Below are 25,912 nucleotides of genomic sequence, written 5' to 3'. Positions count from 1 at the left end.
TTATTTTGGGGGGGGGGCAGGGGGAGAGAGAGGTGCCAACTCAATTTGTTTGATTTGTTGCTTGGCTTATTTTGCAGGTTAACATGGCAGCTAGTCCAACATATCAAAGATAGGAAGACAACATATTACTTTTTTGCTAAGCACTGCTGTTGTATGTGCTAGTGGTGCCAAAACAGATGCATTGTGGGTGTCCTGATATCAGATTATAGTACAGCACACTGATGCCCACATGCTGCTTTTATTTTGTACAAATATTGTAATTGTCTGTACGTCATGCAGCCACTCATGCACAACAATGCAATTGAGAGTGAAATATATATTGGGCTGAACCTCTGTAGCTTGATTTGCATGTGCTCTAATATATAGCTAACCAGGTCCCCTCTACACCAATGCCCTCATTGAATAAGGATTGAAATAATTGTAATAGCATTTTATATAGCACTTACTACCCCTGACGAGGCGACGTTGAATCACTTTTTGCCAAGTAGCACGTAATTCCGAATCCCAAAAAGGATTAGTGGTGAATTAGTATAGGGAAATATGAAATTAATTTGAGCGGTGGACATGCGAGACGTCAAATTGAAAAGATGGAGAAGATGGAAGGGTCTAGAAAGTGTTTATTTGGAGACCATAGCAGTAGGAGAACGTTTGGGATTAGTAAAGGAGAGCTGGATGGGGGGAGTGACTCTAGAAGTGGATTAGGGAAAAAGATGAGGTTTCCGATGAGTCGTGGAGGGATACGTGAGGGAAGGGTTTAGAAAGGCTTGTTTGGGTGACTTGAATATGAAAAGGTTTGAGACTATGAAAGGAGCATTAGAGGAGGGAAGAGTCTAGAAAGGGTTATTTTGAGGATCATAGTAGTAAAATTGGGTTTGGGATGAGTCCGAGTGTAGGTAGAGGATATATTTAGAGAGGTATAGGGTGAGCTATAGGGTAGTGCATTGGAGATGCTGACTTAGGAGTAAAGTAATAAATATAAAGATACATAGGTACATGGAAAGTATATATGTAGATTTAAGTTGTATTTAATAAACTCAGACTTTTAAATGTTGTTGTACTTTTAGCTAATTTGTTTTTATTCATTTTTAAAATAGCTTCCTTTTAATAATTTAATAGTGAAACAATTGTAGAGAAAGTTATGAGAACAAATGTACTTATTTATGCATTGACCTGTATAAAAGTTAAACATACAATAATATAACCATAGGTGATATGTACATTTGTTAACAAATATATATATATATATATATAAACATAATTACGATAAAAGGAATACACAATTCTAGATACAGAAATATAATCCAAATAAATGTACTACCAAATCCTGGGCACTCATACAATGGTGTATTTAAAAAAGGATCACTATAACATAAGTCCATAAGAAAATTCAATTTCAATAACGTTCGCAGAAGAGTTGTTTCTTGTTATTTTAATTTCATTTGCGTCAAAAAGCAATCAGCACAATAGTTTCTTTTTCCGCAAATTCTTGCACTTTCTCCCGTTACCTCCACACTGTACACCTTGTTTTCCGCTTTTATAAGTGTAGTTTTCACTTGCTTGTTAGGCCGAAAACTCCACTAATGTATGTGTCACTGTTTCATCTATATGCAATGTTTACTCCGCGCATCCTGAGTGACTCTGCACAACGCTATTGCCCTGCAACAACATTTGTGCGTGATTACCGTTTTTCCACCTGTGATACGGTCTGTATGTTGAATGTGGTTTCCACAATTAATTGGTGAATTGCACCTATTTCACCCTATAGAGCGTTGTACTATCCATCAGACAGTCACTTTATCATGCTATGACTTACACCATGCATTGTATCATTCCCAGCCCTGAAGAAGTCATGAGTATCCTCCTTGACGAAACACGTGTTGGCTGGTTGTTTTGTGCCGATTACTTTTCAACGCTTTGTAGTCTTTTCATAGTTGTTAAAGATGCTCCGTGGTAGAGGCTATTGAGGTAATCGAGTTTAGACAGAACAAGAGAGATAGTAGCTAGGACCTTGTGTGGAAATCCCAGGTGAAGGAAGATGCGTCGCAGACTTTTTATAGTAGGGAAGCTTTATCTTGCTAGTTTGTCCACTTTGTCTTTCATTGATCGCTTGTGTCCATGGTAATTCAGTGGTTTCTTACTTCCTAAGAAACTTAAGGTGGTGCTCCCAGATTGTCTGGCCAGGTTGCGAGTGGGTCTTAATTTTTCCAGTCACCACATGTGAGTATTTCTGTTTTGGAAGCATTCAATTTGATATGGTTCCATGTCGTCCACTGATTAACGGCATGGAGGCAACAGAAAAGTTGTGAGTTTCCAATATCTTTGTGGCTTTCCAGTTTAAGGAGTATTTGTGTGTCCCTTCATAGGTGGTGGTGGGGGGGGGGGGGGAGGGGGGGAACCAGGGTCAGTCAGGTATATTTCGTCAGTATGTAATAAAAAGGAAATTTCTAGCCATTTGTTATGGCTTTCTTTTCAATGGGATCCATAGAGACATTTAGAATGATAAAATGGGGGTGTTAAAAATACTGTCACTTAATATATGTGGATTAAATGATGTGAAAAAAAGGCAGCTGGTAGCAGTCGGACTGCAGTCTATAGGGGCAACTATAGTTTGCCTACAAGAGACTCATATTGAGGGTTCTCAGTCGCATATGTTAAAATCATTGGGATATAATGTGATAGGTGCAACCACACAAGGTGCTCGGGTTAGAGGGGTAGCAATCTTAGCAAAAGGTTTAGGAGCAGGGAATCACTTTACTAAAACTAAGTGGGACAAACACGGGAGATGGGTGATCACAGAATATAGATCTGGAAAATCCCAACCAATAACCATCTGCTCTATCTATGGGAATAACACGGATGATCCCTCAGCTATACATCAAATATCAAACGAACTCACTCATTGGCCCCTACCACTAATAATCTGTGGGGATTTCAACATAAATCTTTCTCATAATTGGTCAACTGGGAATGACTGGCAGTACCGTGGTCGAAAACCAAAAGTGTTCAGGGCTTTTAAGCAGCTATGTCTGACACACGGACTCGTGGACGTGTGGCAATCGTCCAACCCCAATGATCCAGGATACACATTTTTCTCAAACCCTCACCACACACACGCAAGGTTAGATTACTTTTTAATCTCCAATTCATTAAGATCCACGTCAGTTTTAAACAAATTACCCCGGGTACTCTCAGACCATAGTCCTCTGCTGTACTCAGTAGATCTAGCCATAATACACCAGGAACAAAGAACTTGGACTTTCGAGAGATCCTTGCTACTTGAAATTGAATATTGTAAACACATGAGAATCTGGATTACCAATTTTTTGGAAGACAACAAAGGGAGTACAACGGTAGACTATGTGTGGGATGCCTTGAAAGCGGGAATCCGGGGAGAAACAATCCAATATTCTTTAAGATCTAATAAGAAAGCAAGAGAATCACTAAATGCACTACAAGAAGCACTAAGGGGGGCTGAGGAAAACCTGATAACTATAACAAGAGATCCTTCCACTGCAGAAGAAATAACTAATGTTCAAAATCAGGTGGCAATTGCCAAAGCGGCAATAACAAATATTTATACTACCAAAGCGGTTCAAAAAGCTACTGCCCACCGTGAAAAAGTATATGAGATGAATGAGTTAGTCGGCCATCAGTTGGCTATACGGATGAGACAGCAGACATCTCAGAGCACCATAAGTGAGATACAGGACCCAGTAGAGGGCAGGATATCCGACCCCGAAAAGATCAGAGAAGCATTTTGGCGCTTTTATAGCACTTTATATGAGGAAGAGGTCGAAGTACAACAAGGAAAGATTAATGAATATCTTGAAATGGATAATTTTAACAAACTTAATGTGGCAGATCAAGGAAACCTGGAGGTAGCCCCTAACTTAGAAGAAGTCATAAAAACTGTGAAGGATCTCCCCCGGGGGAAAGCTGCTGGGTTAGACGCTATTCCTTTAGAATTCTATACCGTATTCCTGGACCAAATTAAAAATATATTATTAGATCTATGTACACACATATTTAGAGGAGGGCAACCTCCCATTTCGTGGTCCAGGGCAAAAATTGTCATATTTCCGAAAAAACAAAAACCCACTTATTTAATGGGATCTTATCGTCCTATCACTCTAATAAATGTTGACTCAAAGATTTATTCTAAAATATTAGCTAACCGTATCTCACCAATTATCCATAAAATCGTTTCTGAATCCCAGCACGGCTTTGTCCCCGGGAGAGAAACCACAAATCACACTCGACGTGTGATTAGCTTGTTCGATAAAACTGAGGTGGCAGGAGACCCAATGGCGCTAATACTTCTCGATGCCGAGAAAGCATTCGATAGGGTCTCCTGGCCATTCCTGTGGCAGGCAATGTCCCGGGTGGGATTTAAAAAAGGGTTTATAGGTGCTGTCCAGAAATTGTATATCAACCCCCGTGCCTCGGTCATGGTTAACGGCATCCCCACCAAAGAATTGACAATTACAAGAGGCACTAGGCAGGGATGTCCCTGTTCCCCGTTGCTATTCGCAATTTATATAGATCCTTTTATCCGACGATTGGAATGCAACGGGGACATAGCTCCCATCTCAACCCAAGGATATCTAACAAAAACACTAGCTTATGCCGATGACATCGCTATAGTGACGGCTGATCCAAATCGTGCCATGTCTATTATTGAAATAGAGGCACAAACTTTTGGGAAACTCTCAGGCTATGCTTTGAACCAAGGAAAGACACAAATTATATTAAATAATAAGTGTGACCTGAGAGACTCCCGGGTAACAGATAAAGCTACTTATCTAGGGGTAACTATTACATCTGAATTGGAAAATCTAGTGGACCTAAATCTAAAGCCTTTAGTAGATACAATGCAAAAAGATCTCCGCCGTATTGATAATTTACATCTATCACTGATCGGCCGGGTAAATGCACTAAAAATGGTCTACTTCCCAAAAATCCTGTACATGTTTAGAGCTATAAATCTGGAAATTTCAGATTATTGGTGTATAGCAATGGAGCGTGCTTTTTCAAGCTTTATTTGGTCTTACACCCGACCTCGACGTGCTTATAAATCTTTGACGCTCCCAAAAGAAAGAGGAGGACTCGCCCTCCCGAATTTGAAGGTATACTATTGGGCAACAGTCTTGCTATATAGCCAGGAGCTTCTTTATCTCGATGGCATAGAAATACCACTGGGCGACAGCTGCCCGTCTATTTATCAATTAATCTTGGGTCACAAAAGTACGGGCTATCTATGGAGACACCTTTTTGACAGCTACCACAAAAAAGTCAGGTTAAAAACACTCCTAGGATCTTTCAAAGTATGGAAAGCAGTGAGAAAACTACTTGGTATAGGATGTATATCTTTCTACTCCCCTCTTCAAAATAACGCTGTCCTACCTGAAATATTTAGCGGGACATGCATGAACAGATGGAAGGCTGCGGGAATTACCCACATAGGATGTATGATCTCCTCAGGAGGGTTATACTCCTTTGAGGATTTACGAGAAAAATTTCACCTGGAATGGAGAGACTTCTTTAAGTATCTCCAAATAAGAGACTTTATATCGCAACATAATAGAGAAAATAAACTTTCTTGTGAGATTGATATTGCTAATATTTTAAGTAACCCCCGGAAAAAAATCAGGATTGGGGAGATGTATGCTCTTTTACTGTCTCACTTTCCGGATGATCTACAGAAAATAACACAAAAGTGGCAGAACAAACTTAATATTACATCAGAAGAATTTAAACTTACATATGATTATTCACAATCTGTTCTAATATCAACAAAATTACAGACTCAATTTTACAAAATATGCTTTTTTATGTACTATACCCCGGATAAAATAGCCAAATGGGGGAGTGAGAGAGGCACGTGTTGTTTTAGATGCAATTTACCAAGTGCTGATTGTCTACATATATTCTCTGCGTGTGCATGCTTAACATCTTTGAAATCAAGTATTGAACGCCTTCTATCACTGGTTTTAAATGCAGCAATCACCCTCCCTGATGAAACAGTTATGTTGGGTATATCGAATCTGGCTAATCCAATAACTGGGTCCAAATTAATTTTTGTAGCAATGGCTGTCTTAAGAATCTGCATAGCCTCTGCCTGGCTTGACCCCATCGCCCCATCATTCCAACAATGGTTTGCAAGACTGCTAGCCATAAATAACTTAGAGATGGCCATATACAAGACAAAAGGCAGGAGGCGACGGATAAAAGGGCTCCAAATTTGGCTTTCTCTAAGGGAATGGTCTCAGCGTCAAAATAGTACTTAGCTACACACTACAGCTTATATATTCGACAATCGAAGGATCTTTATATCTAAATCATGCTTAAATAATTTGGGATAATTTAATTGAAGAGCATAATCCCTTACTGTTTTTTTCCCCTCGCTTCTCTTATGAATTAGTTGTTTTCCTTATTTTTTTTTTGCCTTTTCATTCTCCGTATACAGAAATACTGTTTTTCTTATCATTTTCTAAACTCGTTTTATTATTGCCTGTCCTGGAGGGGGGGAGGGGGGACACAAAATGTTTGTCTGTATTAAAAAATCAAATAAAGATATTTAATTAAAAAAAAAAAGGAGTATTTGTGTGTCATCTGCATAGTTATAACATGTGAGGTGAAATTGATTGATCAGTGCTGGTAATGACTTCATGTAGATATTGAAAAGCATGGGTGAAATGATAGAGCCTTGAGGGACCCCTGCTATTGTGAAGTACAGTTTGGCTGAGAAAGGGACAGTATGGATGACATTTGTTATGTTCTGAAAGTAGGATTTGATGCAGTCGAGAGTAGTCCCCTCTATTCGTGCTTGGTAGAGTCTTTGTATTAGAGTGTCAAAGGCAGCCGAGACATCCAAGAGAAGTAGTGCAGCAGCCCTGTTTCGATTAGGTGATGGAAAGGAAAATTTAATCTCTTTTTAAGGGCAATAGAGGCACAAGTCACTGTCCGCAAATCAGCGTTTGAAGTTTGCTTGTTTTTTGGTTTCTTTTTTTTCTGGATATTGAATACTTTACAGTTACAAGTAGAACACAATTGAAAAGCGAGCCTTCACGCTCTACAGATAGCTGATAAAATTGAATTTGCAGATTGATGCTGTTTGAAACAAAAACATTTTCATTAAACGTTTGTCTTTTTCTGCAGACTTCTGACAGCCTATGATGAACATCAAAAGCTTCTACAAGAGCAAGATGCTTTGAAAAGAAAAGCCGAGAATGGGTATGCCAATTTTTGATTGTATGACAAATATAAATGGTGTGAAAGCATGTTTTCTTAGTAAATAAATGCATGGTAATTTGGTATTGCCAATAACCAACTTCATTCTTTGTATTTGAAAGTGATTTTAGGGTCTTCCCTTATGGTCATAAACGTCCAATATTCCCTCCTGGGTTCAGAGTCCTCGTAACACTTACATTTCAATATATTAAATATAACTGTTGGAGGTGCTAAGATGTTGATTTCCAAATGCTTGCAAAAGCCTCAAGTCTCCAGAAGTTAGTTTTTTTTCACACTTTTCTATAACATTTAAGGCAGCATTGCAGCATGAGCACTTCAGTGCTGTGCAACAGTCTATCAAAGCAGAATTTTTTGTGTTGAAGGATGAGGAGCGGGATGCTTTGAAGTTCAATGCCTCGAATCCCATGGATAGGACGATAAATATTTTAACACAGAGAGCTTCTCCTTTAATATTAGGGTGTCTTTTGTCTCAGTGCTGTTGTTGATACAGCAGTGATGCTAAACTGACCGCGAGCACATTGGCATAGTGCTGAGCTTCAACATCAAAGCTTACTTAAGTCGTGATTCGGAGTGTGGTGGGAGTGGCCTGAAAGGCAATTATGGTGATGCCTCTTCTCCCTAGATCTTCATCTTTGGGACTTCTTCGACTGAGAGCTCTGGTCTTTGTCTTGATCTCTCTAAGATTTCCTTTGGGGCGGATCCTTTCTCTGCCTTTAACTATCCTTTTGGATATCTTGCGGCAGAATTTGCGATCCTTGGTTAAATGTGAGACTGGTAAACTGACCACACATACATTAAGTGGTTCTGAGGTAACCACCTTCCTCCCACAGCCAGGGCACTTCACACATAGTGTAGGCATGACTTAACAATTTCTGTAGGAAAGTGCCCCTTTTTGACATGATCACCCCCACTTTTTCCCTGGTGTTTGATGCAATATTGACAGGAAGTGCACTGGGTTCCTGTTAACCAGTTCCACAGTGCCAGATCACTTTCCCTAAACTGTACAGTTGTTTCCTCAAAGGGCAGTACCTTTACTACTCTCTAGTAAACTGTACCCCTGGTACCTAGGGCAAGGAGACTAAAGAGGGTCCCTAAGGGCTGCAGCATGTATTGTGCCACATTAAGGGACCCCTGACCAAACCAATGCAGACTGCTACTGAAGGCTGGCTCTCTAGGTGCAGACAAAAGTGAAAACACAACATGACACACATCCCTGTGTTCCATGTCTACAGACCTTGCATGCAGGATAGATACGTCACCCCTTCAGCAGGCCTTACAGCCCTAAGGCAGGATGCACTGTGCTACGTGTGTGGGCATAACTGTGTGAGCAAACAATGACAGCCTGATACCTTTTAATGCATTGGTGCAAGAAGAGGGCATACACCTGGGACACTTTCTGCTCCATACTTCCTTGGTTAGGAACTTACACAGCAAATGGAGAGACATGGGGAGACATTCAATATATATTAATGTGATCGGGAAGGGTAGGCACCTGATTCAATGGTTTGCAGACTCCTTTCGATAGCACACAGCAATGGGTCTGAATCCACTGTGTGAGAAATGGGAGCAGGATATGGCCTGCTCATTACAGAGGTAGAATGGAAAATGGTATTAGAGAGCTCTGTACGAGTACCGTGGAACGCAAGGTTTCAACTGATAGTCTTATATAATAAACCATGCTTATCTCACACCAGAAAAAATTTACCGATATTTCCATAGATCAGACTCGCACTGTCCCCGTTGCACTCTCTTAAATGCACACATTATACACTTGCTCTGGGCCTGTCATAAGATCTAGCAATTCTGGGATAAGGTGATAGAGCACCTGGCAGACTGCACAGATAGGCAGCTTCAACACTCATGGGATTCGTTTTTACTGGGTTGCTTTCCTCTGGGCAAAGCACACAGGGCCATGAGTAGGTTTATAGATTTGGGCTTTGTAGTGGCTAAAAGACTCATTACAAGACAGAAGTCAGGGGAGCCTCCCGTGTTTATAGCCTGGGCCTCCTCTATGATAAACTGGGCATCGGCCGAGGGAGTGTCCCTCAGGAGGGAGGATACACTGGGTTTGCGAAAGTTCCCACTTAAGGATAGTTAGAGTACAATCCTCACGACACTGCAGCTCAAGCTACATCTCGAATTCGAACTCTTATCCTCGCAACAAGGACCGCCAGGGACTGTACAAAGTTAGGGATGGGCAGTATTTGATGCTTTGCTGGGATGGCTACTGAGAAATTCATGGCGATTGATTGATTGGATAAAATTTATATTGCGCAAACAGTAACCCGAAGGTATCAAGGCGCCTAACAAAATATGTCATAAGCATGGGCATATCACCATTACAAATAGGCCTGCACAAAGAGATGGGTCTTCAGGGCACTTCTGAAAGCCTGGAGAGTGGGTAGAGATCTTAAATCCAGAGGGAGGGAGTTCCACCATTTGGGCGCCAAGGTGGAAAAAGCCCTACCCCCCCATTTAGTTCTCCTGAAGCGAGGGGCTGACAGAAGAAGTTTACTCGAGGAGCGCAGGTTCCTAGCAGGAGTGTGGCGGGACAAGATGGATCCTACACCAGTGGAACTGTTTTTAGCCAAAGCCCTATAGGTCATACACAAGATCTTAAAATGGATACGGTCCTCCACAGGGAGCCAGTGTAACAGCTTTCTAGCCGCTGTAGCTGAGACACGTTTGGGAAGATCAAGGACAAACCTGGCAGCAGCGTTCTGGACTACCTGCAAGCGCTGCAGTAGACTTTTATTCAGTCCCACATACAGCGCATTGCAGTAGTCCAGTCGGGAGCCAATGAGGGCCACTGCAAGCTGTTTCCTTGCCTGTAATGACAGGTAGTGCCTGATCCTCCTATTCATTGGAACGGGATAAGGTTCTGACCAGGGAGAGAGACAGTGCATATTATTCTGTGTTTCTATAATATGTACATATGGGGGATGCTCTTGAATATTGTTGTAACCTGAGAAAGTTTAAGTTGTTGTTCAGACGCAAATATTGATCTACAAATTACGCTTGAGGATGTGTAATGACGGTGGCAAAATGCGAAAAGCACAGAGGTCATAGTAGATTTGTTGCAACGTAGCAAGACCAGTGAAACTGATCGTTCCCTTAACCGTTTTCCTTTTCCTTTCTAGGGGGCTAGCTATCGGATTGTGTTTGAAAACCAAATTGCTAATGTATATTTTTTTTTATCTTTGATAAATGAATATTGTACACTACAAAAATCATTGTTGTACTATACCAGTATGTAATGGAAAATAAAAATGACAAATAGATCAAACAAATAATGTGTGTGAGCAAATATGACCCTGTGCTGGCCAGTCCAATATTTCTCAGTACAAGTGACTACTGAAGTCATTTTAAGTACATGTGCTGGATACTGGGCAAAAACGAGTTCTCCCAGATGCATGATGGCATCACTGAAACTAAAGATGTTTGGTATCAAACATCTTGTATTAATAAAACCACACTGATTCCAGTGCTGGATTTATTAATATATGCACCAGAGGTCACCTTAGTGTTGCCCTCTGAAAACTTACCAACTACTAGTGTGATGGCTGACCTGTAGACCAGCCTGCCACCACAAAGGTTTCTGACCTCCATGAGTGAGAGCCTACACTGTTGGGATGTCAGGCAGAAGGCCTGCTTTGGAGAGGGTTATTTACACCCCCTCCAACAGAATGACCAGTAAATTTGCATTCCAAGGCAGGGAGCTTCAAAGAGCCCACCACCTTTGATATGCAAATCTGCCTTCCCTCGGAGGTGAGGGGATGCCAACCCTCCTGATCTCCTGGCCCATTTGGCACCTGGACATGCGGGAAACTTAGTAAGGTGGGCTACCTGATGTGGATGTGAAATGTATCTGACATCTTGGTAATGGCTGAAATAGGGACTCTGGGACAGTTATACCCACTGTAAGAAGTTTGCTCTTTGTGATATATCAAAAATTAATATACCGTCTAAAGGGTTCAAGGGTTCCCTTATGAGTGGACAGGGCTATCTATGCAATCCCAAAGTGATCCATTAAGGGGGGGTGGGGGAGGGGGGGGGGGGGGGGAGTGTGGTCGAGCAGCCTTAGGATTAACACAGAGGAGTGCAAGACCTTTGCAAATACAAACAATGATTAATAAATGACATATGAAACAAGGAGATCCACACCAATTTATAAAAATACCAAGAACCTTTGTATATAATTTGACATAAGAGAAAAATCGTTCAGGTTAGTGCATTATTAAATATAAATTCTATTCTCTTTCAAAAGTGGACACAATGCAGTTTTTGAGATCTGCAGTGTTGTCCTACGGAAGTAAGAACAAGTTCTGCAAACAAGTACAGTACATCGACTTACTGGAGCAATCTCCAGGAGGTAAGTTGAGTGATGGGCAAGGTCCAAGGCAGCACCAGCAGTACACCACCAGCGGAAAGATGGCGGCCGGGTGCAGTGTACAAATCTGCATCGAAAGCCCAGTGTGTTTCAATGGAAATTGGTCACCTTAAGAGACTGCAGGCTCTGGCTAGGAAGCCAGTCTGGTTGAACCAGCAAGTGGGCTCAGACCTTGCCATGCTCGAGATGGGAGGCACATTCGGTCCTCTTTTCCAAAGGCCCATAGGCGACGGGTGCAGAGGTGTCTTTATGTGTCTGATTTTTCCTCACCGGAGCAGTTGCGGTTCAGGGGGCCTGCTTGTAGAGGCCGCAGGCGATGTCCTGAAGTCCAGGAGGGGTGAAACACAATGGACTAGAGGGCTGGCAAACCTTGGTAGCACTGGTGGCCCACTTCAACTAAGGCCGGAGTTGACTGGTGCAGAGGTGACTTTAGGTGTCGAGTTTTGAGGAATCAAGAGGCCTCAGTCTTCTCTTTTGGAGATTCTTTAGAACAGGTTCGCTGTTTACGGGAGGTCTTGAGCCGATTTCAAAGGCAGGCAGTCCTCCCAAGTTTCTGAAGTCACAGCTGCAAGACGAGTCAGCCTTTGCACCATTTCCGACACAGGATGGAGACAGCCGTTGAGGCTAGTAAGATGTCAGCTGCTTCTTCTCTCCTCTTCTGCTCTAATGGGTCTTTGGGGTACTCTCTCTTCTAAGGTCATCAGGTGTTGGGAGTTTATGGTAGTAGCCAATGGGCTACTGACCCTTGGGGGTCACTAGGCCACCTAAATTACCACTTCCAGTGGGAAGTGGGCATAACCCTGTCCCAGAATTTCTAAATATGCATCACTCCATATCAAGTATGCCCTCCAGGGGTCAAGTATGCATCGACAACTGGACGCCGCTGCAGCTGCAAGACTGCTGTATCGTCGTGCGCAGCCCCGAAGCCGCTAGTTCCATCCCCGTTCCGAAAGTGAGGTGACCACCTGTTGGTCTTGGCACTGTGTTAGTCAGTAATTGTCTAGTTTTAATTTGGTATCTGTAAAGCTTTTTTCTTTGGTTTACTTTTAGCCAGTAATTGCTTAGTTTTTTTTCTTTGGTTTTCTTTTGGGGACGAATTATTTTTTGGTAATTTGTGCCATTTCCTGCCCTTTTTCCTGCTTCCACCATATTCAGCTCGCCGCCTTTCCGGCCAGCCCCTCCCAACTCCCAGGACTACTTATGCGAGTGAGAAACACTTAACCCCTCGCCTTGCACCTCTACTGCACTGCCGCAGATTAGCTCTGCATGACTGCTGCATTGCATGCAGCTGAAGCCGCCAGTTCCTGCCTCACTCCTTAGGTCAGGTCACCTGTTGGTCTCAGCACTGTTAGCCAGTAATTGTTTAATTTTTATTTGGTATCTGTAAAGCTTTTTTCTTTGGGTTTACTTTCAGCCAGCATTTTAGTTTTAATTGGTATCTTTAAAGTTTTTTTATATGGTTTGCTTTTGTGGGCTGTAGGAAGCTGGCTCTGTATATACTATACCAAAATGAGGTATAGTGTGCACAGAGTCCAGTGGAACCCCAAAGGTAAGCAAACCTTTTCGACACGCAGTCCTTACCACTCGACGGTATTGTTTTCGATCACAGTTTCTCTTTCGACGCGCATCGTAAAAATCCAACGACTTAGTTTAACGCGGGCCGTGAGGCCTACCCGTGCCGACCACGCCGGCAGTCCATGGAACGGACTCCTTTTTAAAAAATGCCCCGCGTGTGGTGCTAAGTTCCCACACACGGACTTGCCTGAGGTCTGTAACCTCTGCCTCTCCCCGAAGCACGAAGAAACCAGCTGCGAGGCCTGTCGATCATTCAGATTGAAGAAAACGATTTGTGACCGTCGCGCTCGACTGCACGACATGGGACGCAGCGCTAGTCTGGTGCCAGATCTCTTCGGAGACAACTCGGAATTCCAACCAGGCACTGAAGAAAAAGAAAAACACACGTCCGTGTCTGAAGCAGACGACTCAGACATGGAAGAGGACTCGAACACCGCTCTGGGTCAACATACTGTAACAAACCCCAACTGCCCCCAATTAACACCAAAGACTCCGGTTACACCTACGCCTTTAAGCTCAGGTCGACACTGTGATACTATTTCAGACGTCTTCGACCCCGGCTATGAAACATAAAGACAAACCCTCCAGCTCGGGATCAAGTCAACCCCGTGCAGGTGTCGACACCACATCGTCGGCACCGAAACACAAGGCTAAGTCTGACGCTCCGCTGTCGGCACCGAAAACATCTTCGGCACTGAAAGATTCACATAAACCAAAGACTTCAGAGACAATTCCACTGAAACCAAAAGCTTCGGAACCAACACCGGCTAATCCAAAAGCATCGGCGCCAAAACCAGTTAAAGAAAACATTTCTGAACCAAAAGAAAAGCCTTCGGATCCCATATAGGGGAAAACCAAGTCCTCTGAGCCGAAACAACCCGCACCTAAGGTCACCGAGCCTAAAAAACATGGAAGCCCTCCTAAACATCCATCCAAAGATTTTCCTCCACAAGACTCTTTTTGATCCGAAGCAAAAACAGCTGCATATTGATCCAGACACTGGGAAACTTGGAGCAACACTTCCTAAAAAACGGAAACTGGAACTCTCTGAAGACTCCCACATACCTCTTAAGAAAAGACATGGGTACTAACCCCTCTCCCCCTTACATACTTCCCTCTCCTCCACCTTTTAACCCACATCTGCTAATTTCACCAGCAAATTCCCACCACCACGTTTTTCACCTGGGCCTCAGGAGGATGATTATGGGGATGAGGATGGAGATGAAGATTGAGATGGGGATGGGGATGATAATCAGGACACCATTCCACAGAACCCAGACCCCTGGGATGATGATAAAGACCTGGATCATACTAATGACCCGATCTATATCCCTCAAGACCATCACCCCCGATGACAATATTGGTTTTGCACAGCTCAATAGAGCTGCTCAATACCATGGGGTGGATTTCCATACTGATCCCTTAGAAGAGGATTTCTTGGTGGAAACTTTTGCTCCCAAACAAAAAACCACAAACACTCTGCCAATGCTCAAAGGTATGATAAAACACGCCAATGAGGTACTCAAAGACCCTGTTAGAGCTAGATACTGACGCCAAGGGTAGACAAACAAGCATTTGCAGTGCATTCGGTCTCGCCTTTGGGACCTTATATGTATTTAGCTATCCAGCACATTAGCCTGGGTGCTGAAACATCTACTGTTCTTTAACATGGAGAGAAAGTAAGCACCAAACTGTGAGACATGCCATGTATGGAAACACATGGAGAGAAATTCCCCCTTTTCCACTGGAAATGGCATAGTCCAAAGCTCTGTTTTCAATATAAAATCAGGGCCTTCGGTGGTCATATCACTGAAAATATAAGATTTGAAAAAATATTATGGCCTATGGGTGCTAGAGGAAGACAATTTCTATGGACTGGAATCTAGAGAATGCTTAAATGATTCTGGTATTTTACTGACATCTGCTGGTCCTTTTCTATCAAGAAAGTTAAATAGAGGCAGTAGCCAGAAAAATTAAAACAAAGTCCCTTAGCAGAAAGCAATTCTGGCATTTTACTGACCTCTGCTTGTCTTTTTCAATCAAGACCGTTAAATAGAGGCAGTTGAACAGAAAAAAAAAGTCCCGAAGCAGACAAGTCCTAGGGCTGATCTCCAAAGCCCACAAAGCACACAAACCTATAAGTATATACTAAAGTATAATCAAGATTATACAGAAGTAGGCCAAGAAATAGTACTCCTAGAAAATATTTGTAAAATGCTGTTCGAGGCATATGGGCTGCAGATGGTACATTTATGAATAGATCGCCATCTGGATGCTTTTTAGCCTGAGCAAATATGCAGGTGTAGATTTGCTCATGCAAAAATCGGAGCGTTTGCAATTTCACTTTCTCTCCAACCACTTTTTCCCCAACCCTGGAAGAAGTAAATTTCCAACCTCTCTCAGTATCAGAAAAGATTGGAGAAGAGTTTGTAAAATCCCTTAAAACATGCAAGTAAGTAGGTTTTCAGACTCAAAAAGGCATTCCAACCCTAGAACTATTTATTTACCATTACCTTCAGCCCCAGTATGTAGATCTGCGGAAACATGGCAAGATAATGGAATTGCTAGTATTCAAACCCTACTATGGAAGCAGCCCTGGCATAATCAGAGAGGGTATTTCAGACCTCTTATATAATGAGATTGCTGCCATAATTTGTCGCAGCATGAAATGGAACAAAAGGGACACATGGATTTTGTTACAGGACAAGTAGATTTATGAAGCAACCTGCCCCATGGACATGTAGATATTGTACTAAATTCCACACCCACTGCGACACCAATTAAGATTACAAGATACATCATCAACTCCAGGTTGACGACTAGAAAAGTAAAAGACCTGTCCATTGAGTGCTATTGGATAACAAGCTTGTTTACTAAAGTGCGAAGAAAGATCTAAACTTTCGTTACACAGGAATCAAAACACAAGTGCCTTGAAACTGTAGAATGCTTTGGGTTTAAAGGAAACAATACTATAGGACAGAGCACCCCATAATCTCAGATGAGCGTGGCCCACACCAGTTTCCCCCATCCCCTTAAAAACCAAAGATCTAGACCTCCACCAACCCTGAAAACCAGTATATACCAATTATATGCGCATCCACAAATTTGTGTTGAGATATACAAGTCTTGCCTCGATCTATACAAGTCTTTCCTCGATCTATACTGTCGCCCTCCGAGAGTGCCATCTTTATAACCATATAGGATGGTCAAACACACCATCTATTGCCATTGCCTACAGCCCCCTCTTTGCCCCCCAAAAAAAACCTTTCTCCCTCGGACCTTAGCAGTACAGTAAGCAGAAGCAGCTTGTGGCTTCTCCAGTACTCCACCTCCCTTTTATAGTCCATGTTGATTAGCAAAATATTGAATTAATAACAGACTTAGGCACCTTTCACTGCTTGCACCAAAGCATCCCTGTATAGGTCACAGGGTAGTGCATTGTGCTCCCACTCAGAATTAAAACACAGAATGGAATCATACACTTATGCCGCGACAAACACAGGGTTTCCAGCTGTAGTTCAAGGAAAATTCACATGCAGTTATCTGCACCTTCTACAAACTGAGATGTTACTCAACGCTAATAGCCATGCTGCCCTACTCCATCCCTATCACGCCCGTGTTCTGTCCATAATAAACACTTTTCCAACAAAGAGAAACTTAACGAATTGACCATTTCTTTGCTCAGCAACATTTAGCACACCTTTCATAACTTTGATAGTGAATGTCAGTCCTCTTTAAATGCTGTTAATAACACCGATCAGTGTTCAGCAACAAAATGGCAAGATAGCTCTGGTGATTAATGGACCTGTTGAAGAGAGATCGGAGTTTTGTCTAAAGTAAAGTAGCACTTAGCACGCCTGTTGCACACCACATGCAAATCACAAAGTGCATGTAATGTAGATAGTTCAGTGGGTTCCTGCTTCTGTAAAAGAGACCCTTTTGTTACTTGCAGTTTATATATTAAAATAATAATACAGAACAGTTTGCTTTTAACTGTCAGAGAGCTTCATGTAAACTGTAAGGTATAGGTTAGTTATTTTTTTCCGCAGTCTTTCATTATCCTACTGTAGTAAAAAGGGTTTACTTGGGTACAAATCAATTCTTGTTTGTAAAGACAAAACCCAACCACAGTATCATGTTTTAAATTCTTAGTTTATGCTTCTCCAGACCAAGCACTCAAACTATACTGTCTACGAGTATGGATGGCATTCAACTCCTACATCTTGTAGACCTGTCTAATGTAATATTTACTACACAATGATTTATACACGTACGATTCATGGTCTTGCGATTGCTTGATATAAAGTGCTAAGTCACCACGTACTGGTAGGAGTAGTGCTACAAAACAAAATGAAAGGCATATGAGAGTGGTTATGGAGACTTAATGGACACTGTTACAGGGTGGTGGTGATGGAATCCGCAGAGGAGTTCATTGGGGGAGCGCACAAACACTATTGCACTGGGAGTCACCAGTGATTTAACCGGCCCTGATAAATGGTCAGTAGTAAAGCATGTATTTTCAATGATGCCCTTTCTCCAAGTGAACATACCCTGGTTACCACAACTTCTACACATAATACAGCCTTCCGGTACCCATATGCGCCAGTGGAAGGATGCTTCCCACTTCTGAACCCGTCACTGGTGACAGTCACTCATTAGCAACTCGCCTACTGGCAGTAGAAGGATACTCTTTGCTTCTGAAGCTCTCTTTACTGTGCTCTATGGTGAAGATCTCTTCTCCAGGAAGAATGGGTTGGGCAATTGGTTTGACCAAAGGTAATGGTTACCGGCCCAGCATGGGCACCATCCTGGCGGCAGTAGTAGGGCCAGGTGGGCTCTCCGGTGGGATTGCAGGGCAAGAGAAGGCCACAGGTTACCTGGCCAAAGCCGACTTTGCTTATTCAGCTCCAGATCACCCTTCCTCGGTTGTTACTCACAGGTTCATGATACCGCTACCGGGTAAATCTGCGGCTGATTATTGAAAAATGGCAGGAGATGGGCCCCGCCGGCTGCTCCCCTTTCTTAAGCAGCTAACTCACTAACCTGCTCACAGGGCTCTGGACTGAACCCGCCCAGGTGCGCTCACCTTTGGACATACGTCATCAATTCCCTTAATTTATTTGGTTGACGTTCTTGAATAACAAATTTTAATACGCCCTTTCCATGTTTGGTTGCAGCTTGCAGTCATCTGAGCCGCCTGAGTGAAGGGTCACATTATATAAAGACCATGGTGTGTGAGATGCCTCTCTAATTTTTTTCTGTGAGATTTAGCCCATCGTATCGCTGGCTGGTGTGCCACAGAAAGGGGGTGCAGATACCCACAAAGAAGATTTTAATTTAAAGGGTCTATTGCACCATCTGTCTCCGGCCCAAGGATCAAGATGGCCGCGCTTTGTCTTGTCTCTGCCCCACTCTTAAAGGGGGCCGTGACTCACGAGCCTTAAGGTGCCGGGATATCGTTGATCAATTTAAAAAACAGGCATTGGCAATGAAATAGGACTCACATTTACGCGATACCTATTGTGTATTGCAAATGGTAATGCGTGCGGGCAACGAGGCACAAGGGGGGGGGCGGCAAGAAGGTATCGGACTGCGGAAGGGGGGGCACAGGAAGGAAGTAGTCTGTGCTGTAAAGGGGGCAGTAGCCATGGAAGGATACAAATGACTGACATCGCTGTCATGGGGAGGGACTAACAAGCTTAAAACCAATCAGAAGGCAGCATTTATAACCTAAGCCAATGAAGATGTGTTCCGGAGAGTGGGCGGAGCTTCACAAAGCTTCCACACTATAGTGTATACTGCATGCCTCGTAAAGCGATGGCAGCGCATTCGCGCTGCATCGCTAGGGGAGACCTAAAAATATAAAGCGGCTCCTACAGTCCCAATTTACATCAGGGGTCAGGTACCGTTAGATTTGCTTGTTGTTTCAAATGCATAGAAAAGGGCATATTTTCAGATAACGGGTGACGCCCCTCCACCTGACATCGAATCAAAACTTATAGATGCATCAGGCAAAAGAATCGCATCTCAAGCTGCCAACCATTGGCGCATTGCCAATGCACAAGCTCTCCTGCGCGGGATGATAGAGCTCACTATGACGAGCTAGAAAAACTGATACAACACTTACCAGACCAATACAAGGATAAAGCTCACAACCTAATTCAAGAGGGTAAACTTATCACAAACGCTTCCATCAAATGTGCCCTTGACACAGCTGATACAGCATAGCATGCCATTAACACCAGCGTTTTGCTACGCGGACACGCTTGGCTTCGAATCTCAGCATTCAAACAAGAAGTAATGTCAGCACTTCTTAATTCGCCATTTGATCAACACCACCTTTTTGGCCCCACAGTTGATTCTTCATTTGAGAAAATGAAAAAAGACAGACTGCTAAAGCCATGGGGCATTACAACTACCCTCTAATAGAGGTTCTTTTTGCCGCTCCTTTTATAGGGGTGGTTCAAAGACGGCTGCATCAGAAAACACCTCAACTTATAAAAGCATCAATCAATCCTCCTCATCCAGAGGATATTTTCGGGGAGGATACAGAGGGGATAACAATAGAGGAAGGTGAAACTCCACCCGCACTTCCCCTACCAGCAAACAGTGATGTTCCTCTGCTACCCCCAGATCATTCCACTCCTGTCTGGGGACGTCTATCACAGTTCCTACCTGTATGGAATTCAGTCACAACAGACAAGTGGGTAAGACAAATTATCCAGTATGGTTACTGCCTGGAACTCACTTCTACCCCCACCCACCAAACATTCCTCCCAGACAACATCCAATGTCCACGGAACGTCTTACACTTCTCAAACGAGAGGTTCTCTCTCTATTACAAAAACATGCATTAGAACCAGTCCCCTTGCCCTCACCAAGGCACATGGGTTTAATCCCTCTATTTTCTAATCCCCAAAAAAGGATGGCTCTCTCAGGCCCGTATTGGACCTCTGTCTGCTAAACCTCTACATTCAGTTGGACCACTTCCACATGGTCACTCTTCAACAGGTGCTCCCACTACAAAACCCAGAGTTTTCCCCAAGTGTCTCGCAGTAGCTGCAGCCCACTTAAGAAGACACCACATTCATGGTTTCCCTCATCTAGATGACTGGCTCATAAAAGCCAAGTCACACAGCAGCTGTGTGCAATCCAACTGCTTCACCACTAGGGATTCACGGTAAACCTCACCAAATCCCACCTCCAACCGTCCAACATACAACAGTATCTAGGGGCTACAATAGTCTCTTCCAACAGCTCTAGCATTCCCCAACCCAGTCAGGATAAGTGCCATATAAGCTCTAAGACAAAAATTCCAGCCTCAACACTCACTACCAGCGCGAGTGTTCATGCAGTTAATCGGGATGATGGCCTCTTGCATTCCCATCGTTCCTTATGCAAGACACCAGGTGCGTCCCTTACAGGAGTGTCTGGCACGTAAGTGGAACCAGGCTCAAGCTCCGCTAACAGATCTGGTGTTGGTAGACAACCGCACCCATCGCTCTCTGCATTGGTGGAACACACAAAACGTTTCCAAAGGGCGGCTGTTCCTCGACCCGGTTCCACAGATATTGCTAACAACGGATGCATCGTTCACCGGCTTGGGAGCTCATCTTCAAACCCATACCATTCAGGGCATATGGACCCCTCAACAAAAACAATTCCACATAAGTTACCTGGAATTGTTGGCAATCTTCCTAGCATTAAAATCTTTTCAACTCCACCTCGTAAACAAAGCTGTCCTAGTCCGTACAGACATGACAGCAATGTACTATATACAAAAACAGGGAGGAGGGGTGGGGGGGACACTCTGTTGCTTTCACACCTAGCTCAAAGCATATGGAGATGGGCCATTCCTCAAAACATATATCTCCTTGCAGAACAACTCCCAGGAGTACACAATCAAATTGCGTATATACTCAGCTGCCAAAAATAGCAGATCCACGAATGGGAACTTCATCCTCAAGTTCTGCTTCCATTCTTTTAAATGTGGGGCCACCCAGAAATAGACCTGTTCGCCACACACCAAAACGCAAAATGCCCAAGCTTCGCATCCAGGTATCCACACCCATTGTCCAAAGGCACTGCGCTATGGATGAACCGGTCAGGCAAATTTGCTTACGCTTTTCCGCCTCTCCCACTCATTCCGCTAGTGGTTCGGAAGCTCAAACAGCATTCCTTCACAATGATCATAATTGCTTCAACATGGGCCCGACTGCCATGGTTCACAACCCTCTTGGAACTATCAGAGGTTCCTCATCAAAAGCTACGCCTCACCCAAGCTTCTCACTCAGAACCATGGAGAGATAAGACATCGTGATCCCAGTCAACTCAACCTTGAGATCTGGCACCTGAAATCTTAGACTTTGACTACCTCAATCTCCCGCCAGACTGCATGAACATCATTAAAGAGGCTAGATGTCCTACCACTAGAGCTTGCTATGCCGCAAAGTGGAAAAGATTTGTAATTTACTGTACAAAAAAACCAAATCAACCCACTAGATGCTTCTATTCAAAACATATGTTACCTTTTGCATCTACAACAATGTAACATAGCGCATGCATCCATTAGACTACATCTCGCTGCGATAGCAGCCTATCTCCAAAACAGACAACACTTGTCTTTGTTTAGAGTACCATCTATCAAAGCTTTTATGGAAGGACTTAACCCCTTCGCCGCGGGGTGGGGGTGAGCGCGTCGCTGCTGTTCTCGTGACAGAACCACGACGTTATGAGTCACGGGTAGCGTGTGCTCATGACGGCGTGGTTCCCGCACGCTCATTAGTTTGCCCGCCCAGGCGGGGAGTTAATGCTGCGTGGGTGAAGCGCCAGCCGCATGACGGAATCACGCCGTGGCTCATGACGGCGTCGTTCCGTCATGCGCACAAAGGGGTTAAAAGAATAATTCCACCTAGAGTTCCACCCGCTCCAGTATGGAACTTGAATTTGGTCCTTACCAGACTCATGGGTCCCCCTTTTGAACCTATGCATAAATGCGAATTACCAATTTCTCACCTGGAAAGTAGCTTTCCTGGTTGCCATCACCTCTCTCAGAAGAGTCCGTGAACTCCAGACATTAACCATATAAAAACCATTTCTTCAAATGCACCATAACAAAGTGGTTGTTAAGACTAACACAAAATTTCTACCTGAAGTCGTGTCTGCTTTCCACCTTAACCAGTCTGTAGAACTCCCAGTGTTTTTCCCTTTACCAGACTCCGTAGCAGAACGAGCTCTTCACACACTAGATGTGAAAATAGCGATACTTTACTACATTGAAAGAACAAAATCCTTTAGAAAGACAAACTTTTTTTTTGCTTCCTCCCCACCTTAAAAGGGCAATTATATCTCAAAAACGGGGATTGCAAGGTGGATTGTTTAATACATCCAAATATCCTATTTTAAAGCCAAACCCACATTAACCATTCTCCCTAGAGCTCCCTCCCCACGTAAACTAGGGACATCTATGGCTTTCTTGGGGAACATTCCCCTAGATGACATCTGCAAAGCAGCAACGTGGTCTACACCACACACCTTCACAAAACACTATTGTGTAGACTTGCAAGCAAAACAACAAGCTAGTAAGGGCCAGGCTGTATTAAAAACACTTTTTCAAACCACTGTAACAGATTCAGGTAGCCACCGCTAAAGAGGGAACTGCTGTATAGTCTATGCACAAGTATACGATCTACAGCTCATAAGCCTCGAACGGAAAAACCTGATTGGCAGGGACCCAGGGCACATAGTCAAAGTGTATCGGTAGTCTGGTAAAAGTTGGAAGAGGGTGTTACTGCAACAGAAACCCAGCTTCATCAGTAGTCTGGTAAAAGTTGAAGGGGGGTGTTACTGCAACAGAAACCCAGCTTCATACAGGGGGGTCCTTGTTTTTTAGCAATTTGCGCCATTTCCCAATGTTTTTCCCGTTCCATACCAAAAAATCACACCCACAACCTTGGCATCATCCTTGGCAGCAAACACTCCATGAACGGTCAAGTCAGCGCCGTCTCCTCAGCCTGCTTCCACATACTCTGCATGCTCTGCACAATTTTCAAGTGGCTCCCCTCCAGCACCAGGAAGACACAGGCCCTTGTCACCAGGAGACTGGATTACGGCAACGCACTCTATGCAGTCACCACCACCGAACTCGTGCTGTGACTCCAGATGAACCAGAACTCACTCGACAGACTGATCCTCAACCTGTCCAAGAGGACCCACATTACCCAGCATCTAAAGGATCTCCACTGGCTCACGGTCCAGAAGAAATGGCATTTCAAGCTTCTCACCCACACCTGCGAAGCCCCCCACGACCAAGGATCTGCCTACAAGACCACCACCTGCAGTTCCACTGCCCCCCTAGAACCTTTCCTTCAGACAGTTCATCCCACACAGATCTCTCGCATATGCTGCTGCCGCACCAGAGAAGGCTCATTCTCCCATCTTGCCGCCAAAGCCCGGAACACCCTTCCCCTTCATCGGCGCAATGCACCTTAGCTGATCTTCTTCAGGAAGAGGCTGAATAACTGGCTGTTCGCCTGAAACATACGGCAAGCACCTGGATACCCTCTTGGGTGACAAGTCGAGCTCTACAAGTACGACCTGATCGATTGACAGATGGCTACTTCTGAAAAAATCGTGTCCTCTTCACTCTAGCCCACCATAGGGGTAGTACTAGCCTGGAGGTAGCACGCCTACCTGACTAGCTAATTTCCCCACATGTCCATGTGCCTAGGGGGCTCTGGACAGGGGGGGTGGCTTCCTCTCATTTAAGGGGAGCCAGATGGGCATTCCAAAGGCACAGGTTCTTTGAAGGTCGCCGGCCCAAGGAGGCTAGTTAGTAGGTCATCCTGTGGGAGGGGGCGTTACACCCTTTTCCTGGACAGGCTTTTGCTGTGGGCCTCCTGAGAGCAAAGTCTCTCACCCTAGGAGGCCAGAATAGCATATCGGATGGCAGACAGGCAGAAACCAGTCAGCAAGCACACCGGAGGCTGGTGGGTTTTCAGGGGGCACCTCTAGGGTGCCCTCTCGGTGCATGCATTCTTGAATCCAACACTGACATCGGTGTGGGTTTACCAATACTAGATGTTTAATATCAAACATCCCTATTTTCAGTGAAGCTCTCGTGTAGCTGGGAAACTCTTTCCAGTGTCTAGCACATGTTTTAAAAAAGCTTCGCTGTCCACTTCAACTGACAATAATAGGAATGAGCATCACATAGGGGATATCTGCTCATGCAGGTGTGCCTTCGCAAGTAAAATTCAGCACTCTGCCTTAGGGCTGTTAGGCCTGCTGTAGGGGTGGCCTGCAAATGTTACATACAGTGGTAGGGGCATGGCTCACAGGGATGTGTGACATGTCATGTTTTCACTTGTCTGCACCAAGACATGCAGCCTGCAATAGGGGTCTATATTATGGTGGTTAAAGGGCTGCAGAGACCTATGGAGTGAAGTTGGAAGAGGAGAAGCCCAAGGCGTGTTTTCTCCTGGAAACTCTGCTACCTACACAAACAAGGAGTCCGTTCCTGCCCATGCTCCCTAGTGTACTCGACCAAGGCAGGGAGGCCTTCAGGGAGCCAGCTGTATGTAAATCAGTGACCCAGAGGACAGAAAAGAAGTACAAGCACTCCTCAAAGGACCCTGCATACATTCAGGGATCAGTGCCAGCTGAATCAATAATAACAGCAACGGCTAGGAAAAAGGCCAATGTGCCCACAAATGCCGGACCACCTCCAGATAAGGAGTAGAAGAATGGACCTCATGGGGAGTAAAATAGAACGGAGTGAGGCAAATTAATGGCGTATCGCCCACTCAAACGCTCTAACAGGCACGCATACCAGCACTGGGAGGAAGTGGGGCAACTCCTGAAGCACCTACCAGATCAGTACCAGCAAAGGGCAGCCCACCTGGTAGAGGAACGAAAAACATGGCCAACACATGTTTGAAGTCGGCCTTGAATGCTGCGGAGACTTCCAGCTGGCAGGTGATGATTAGGGTGACAGAGAGAAGGCACGCATGGCTTAGGATTTCTGGCTTCAAGCCTGAGGTACAGAACAACATTCTGAACACACCTTTCAACGGAGAGCAACTTTTTGGAACGGCAGTTGACGACAAGTTAACTCCGCTCAGAACAATGAGACCGCAGGATCCATGGGAGCACTGCAGGTCAGAGGGATGAGAAGGGGTACACCAATCGGAAGGCGGCCAACAGATAGGGGAGGCAACCAGCCTAGTACATTGCACCAAACCTTCCAACAAGGTTAAGGAAGCAGCCAGACCCAGCAACAGCAGGGACACCAGCAGCAAAACTGGCAGTACCAGCCACGGGGCCAATCGTTTCGAGGGCGCTCAAACAGAGGAGGACAGACACGGAGAGGACGACAACAATCCACCTCCAAGTGACTTCGCCATAAGGCAAGCGCCCACACAGACAACGCCACTAGGGGGCATCCCAACAAAAGACAGTTCCTCGAACATGTAACACCAATAGGAGGCAGGATGAAGGACTTCTTCCAGGATTGGAGGAAGGTCACAACAGACAAATGGATACTAAACCTCATACAATATGGCATCTGCATAGAGCTGGAGAAACAATCTCCGAACAACAAGGTGCACTCAGCAAAGGAACTTTTACTCTTGCTACTAGAGGCGCAGGAACTGCTCGACAAGGAGGCAATCGAGATGGTGCCTTGCAAGGAAAGTA

General features: G+C 44.3%; 1 protein-coding gene across 1 annotated transcript in view; it reads left to right on the top strand.

Annotated features, from left to right (window-relative positions):
• PRPF39 (pre-mRNA processing factor 39) overlaps nucleotides 1-25,912 on the top strand; it is a 464,264-nt gene that overhangs the window by 357,357 nt on the left and 80,995 nt on the right. Inside the window, exon 13 of the mRNA XM_078659680.1 lies at nucleotides 7,159-7,233. Coding sequence (XP_078515806.1) covers nucleotides 7,159-7,233 — 75 coding nt within the window. The remainder of the gene's footprint in view (nucleotides 1-7,158; nucleotides 7,234-25,912) is intronic.

The sequence above is a fragment of the Lissotriton helveticus genome, chromosome 9, assembly GCF_964261635.1.
Source record: "Lissotriton helveticus chromosome 9, aLisHel1.1, whole genome shotgun sequence".
Taxonomy (NCBI): domain Eukaryota; kingdom Metazoa; phylum Chordata; class Amphibia; order Caudata; family Salamandridae; genus Lissotriton; species Lissotriton helveticus.
The sequence above is the reverse complement of the archived record's forward strand: the minus strand, read 5'-3'. Positions and strand labels throughout refer to the sequence as shown.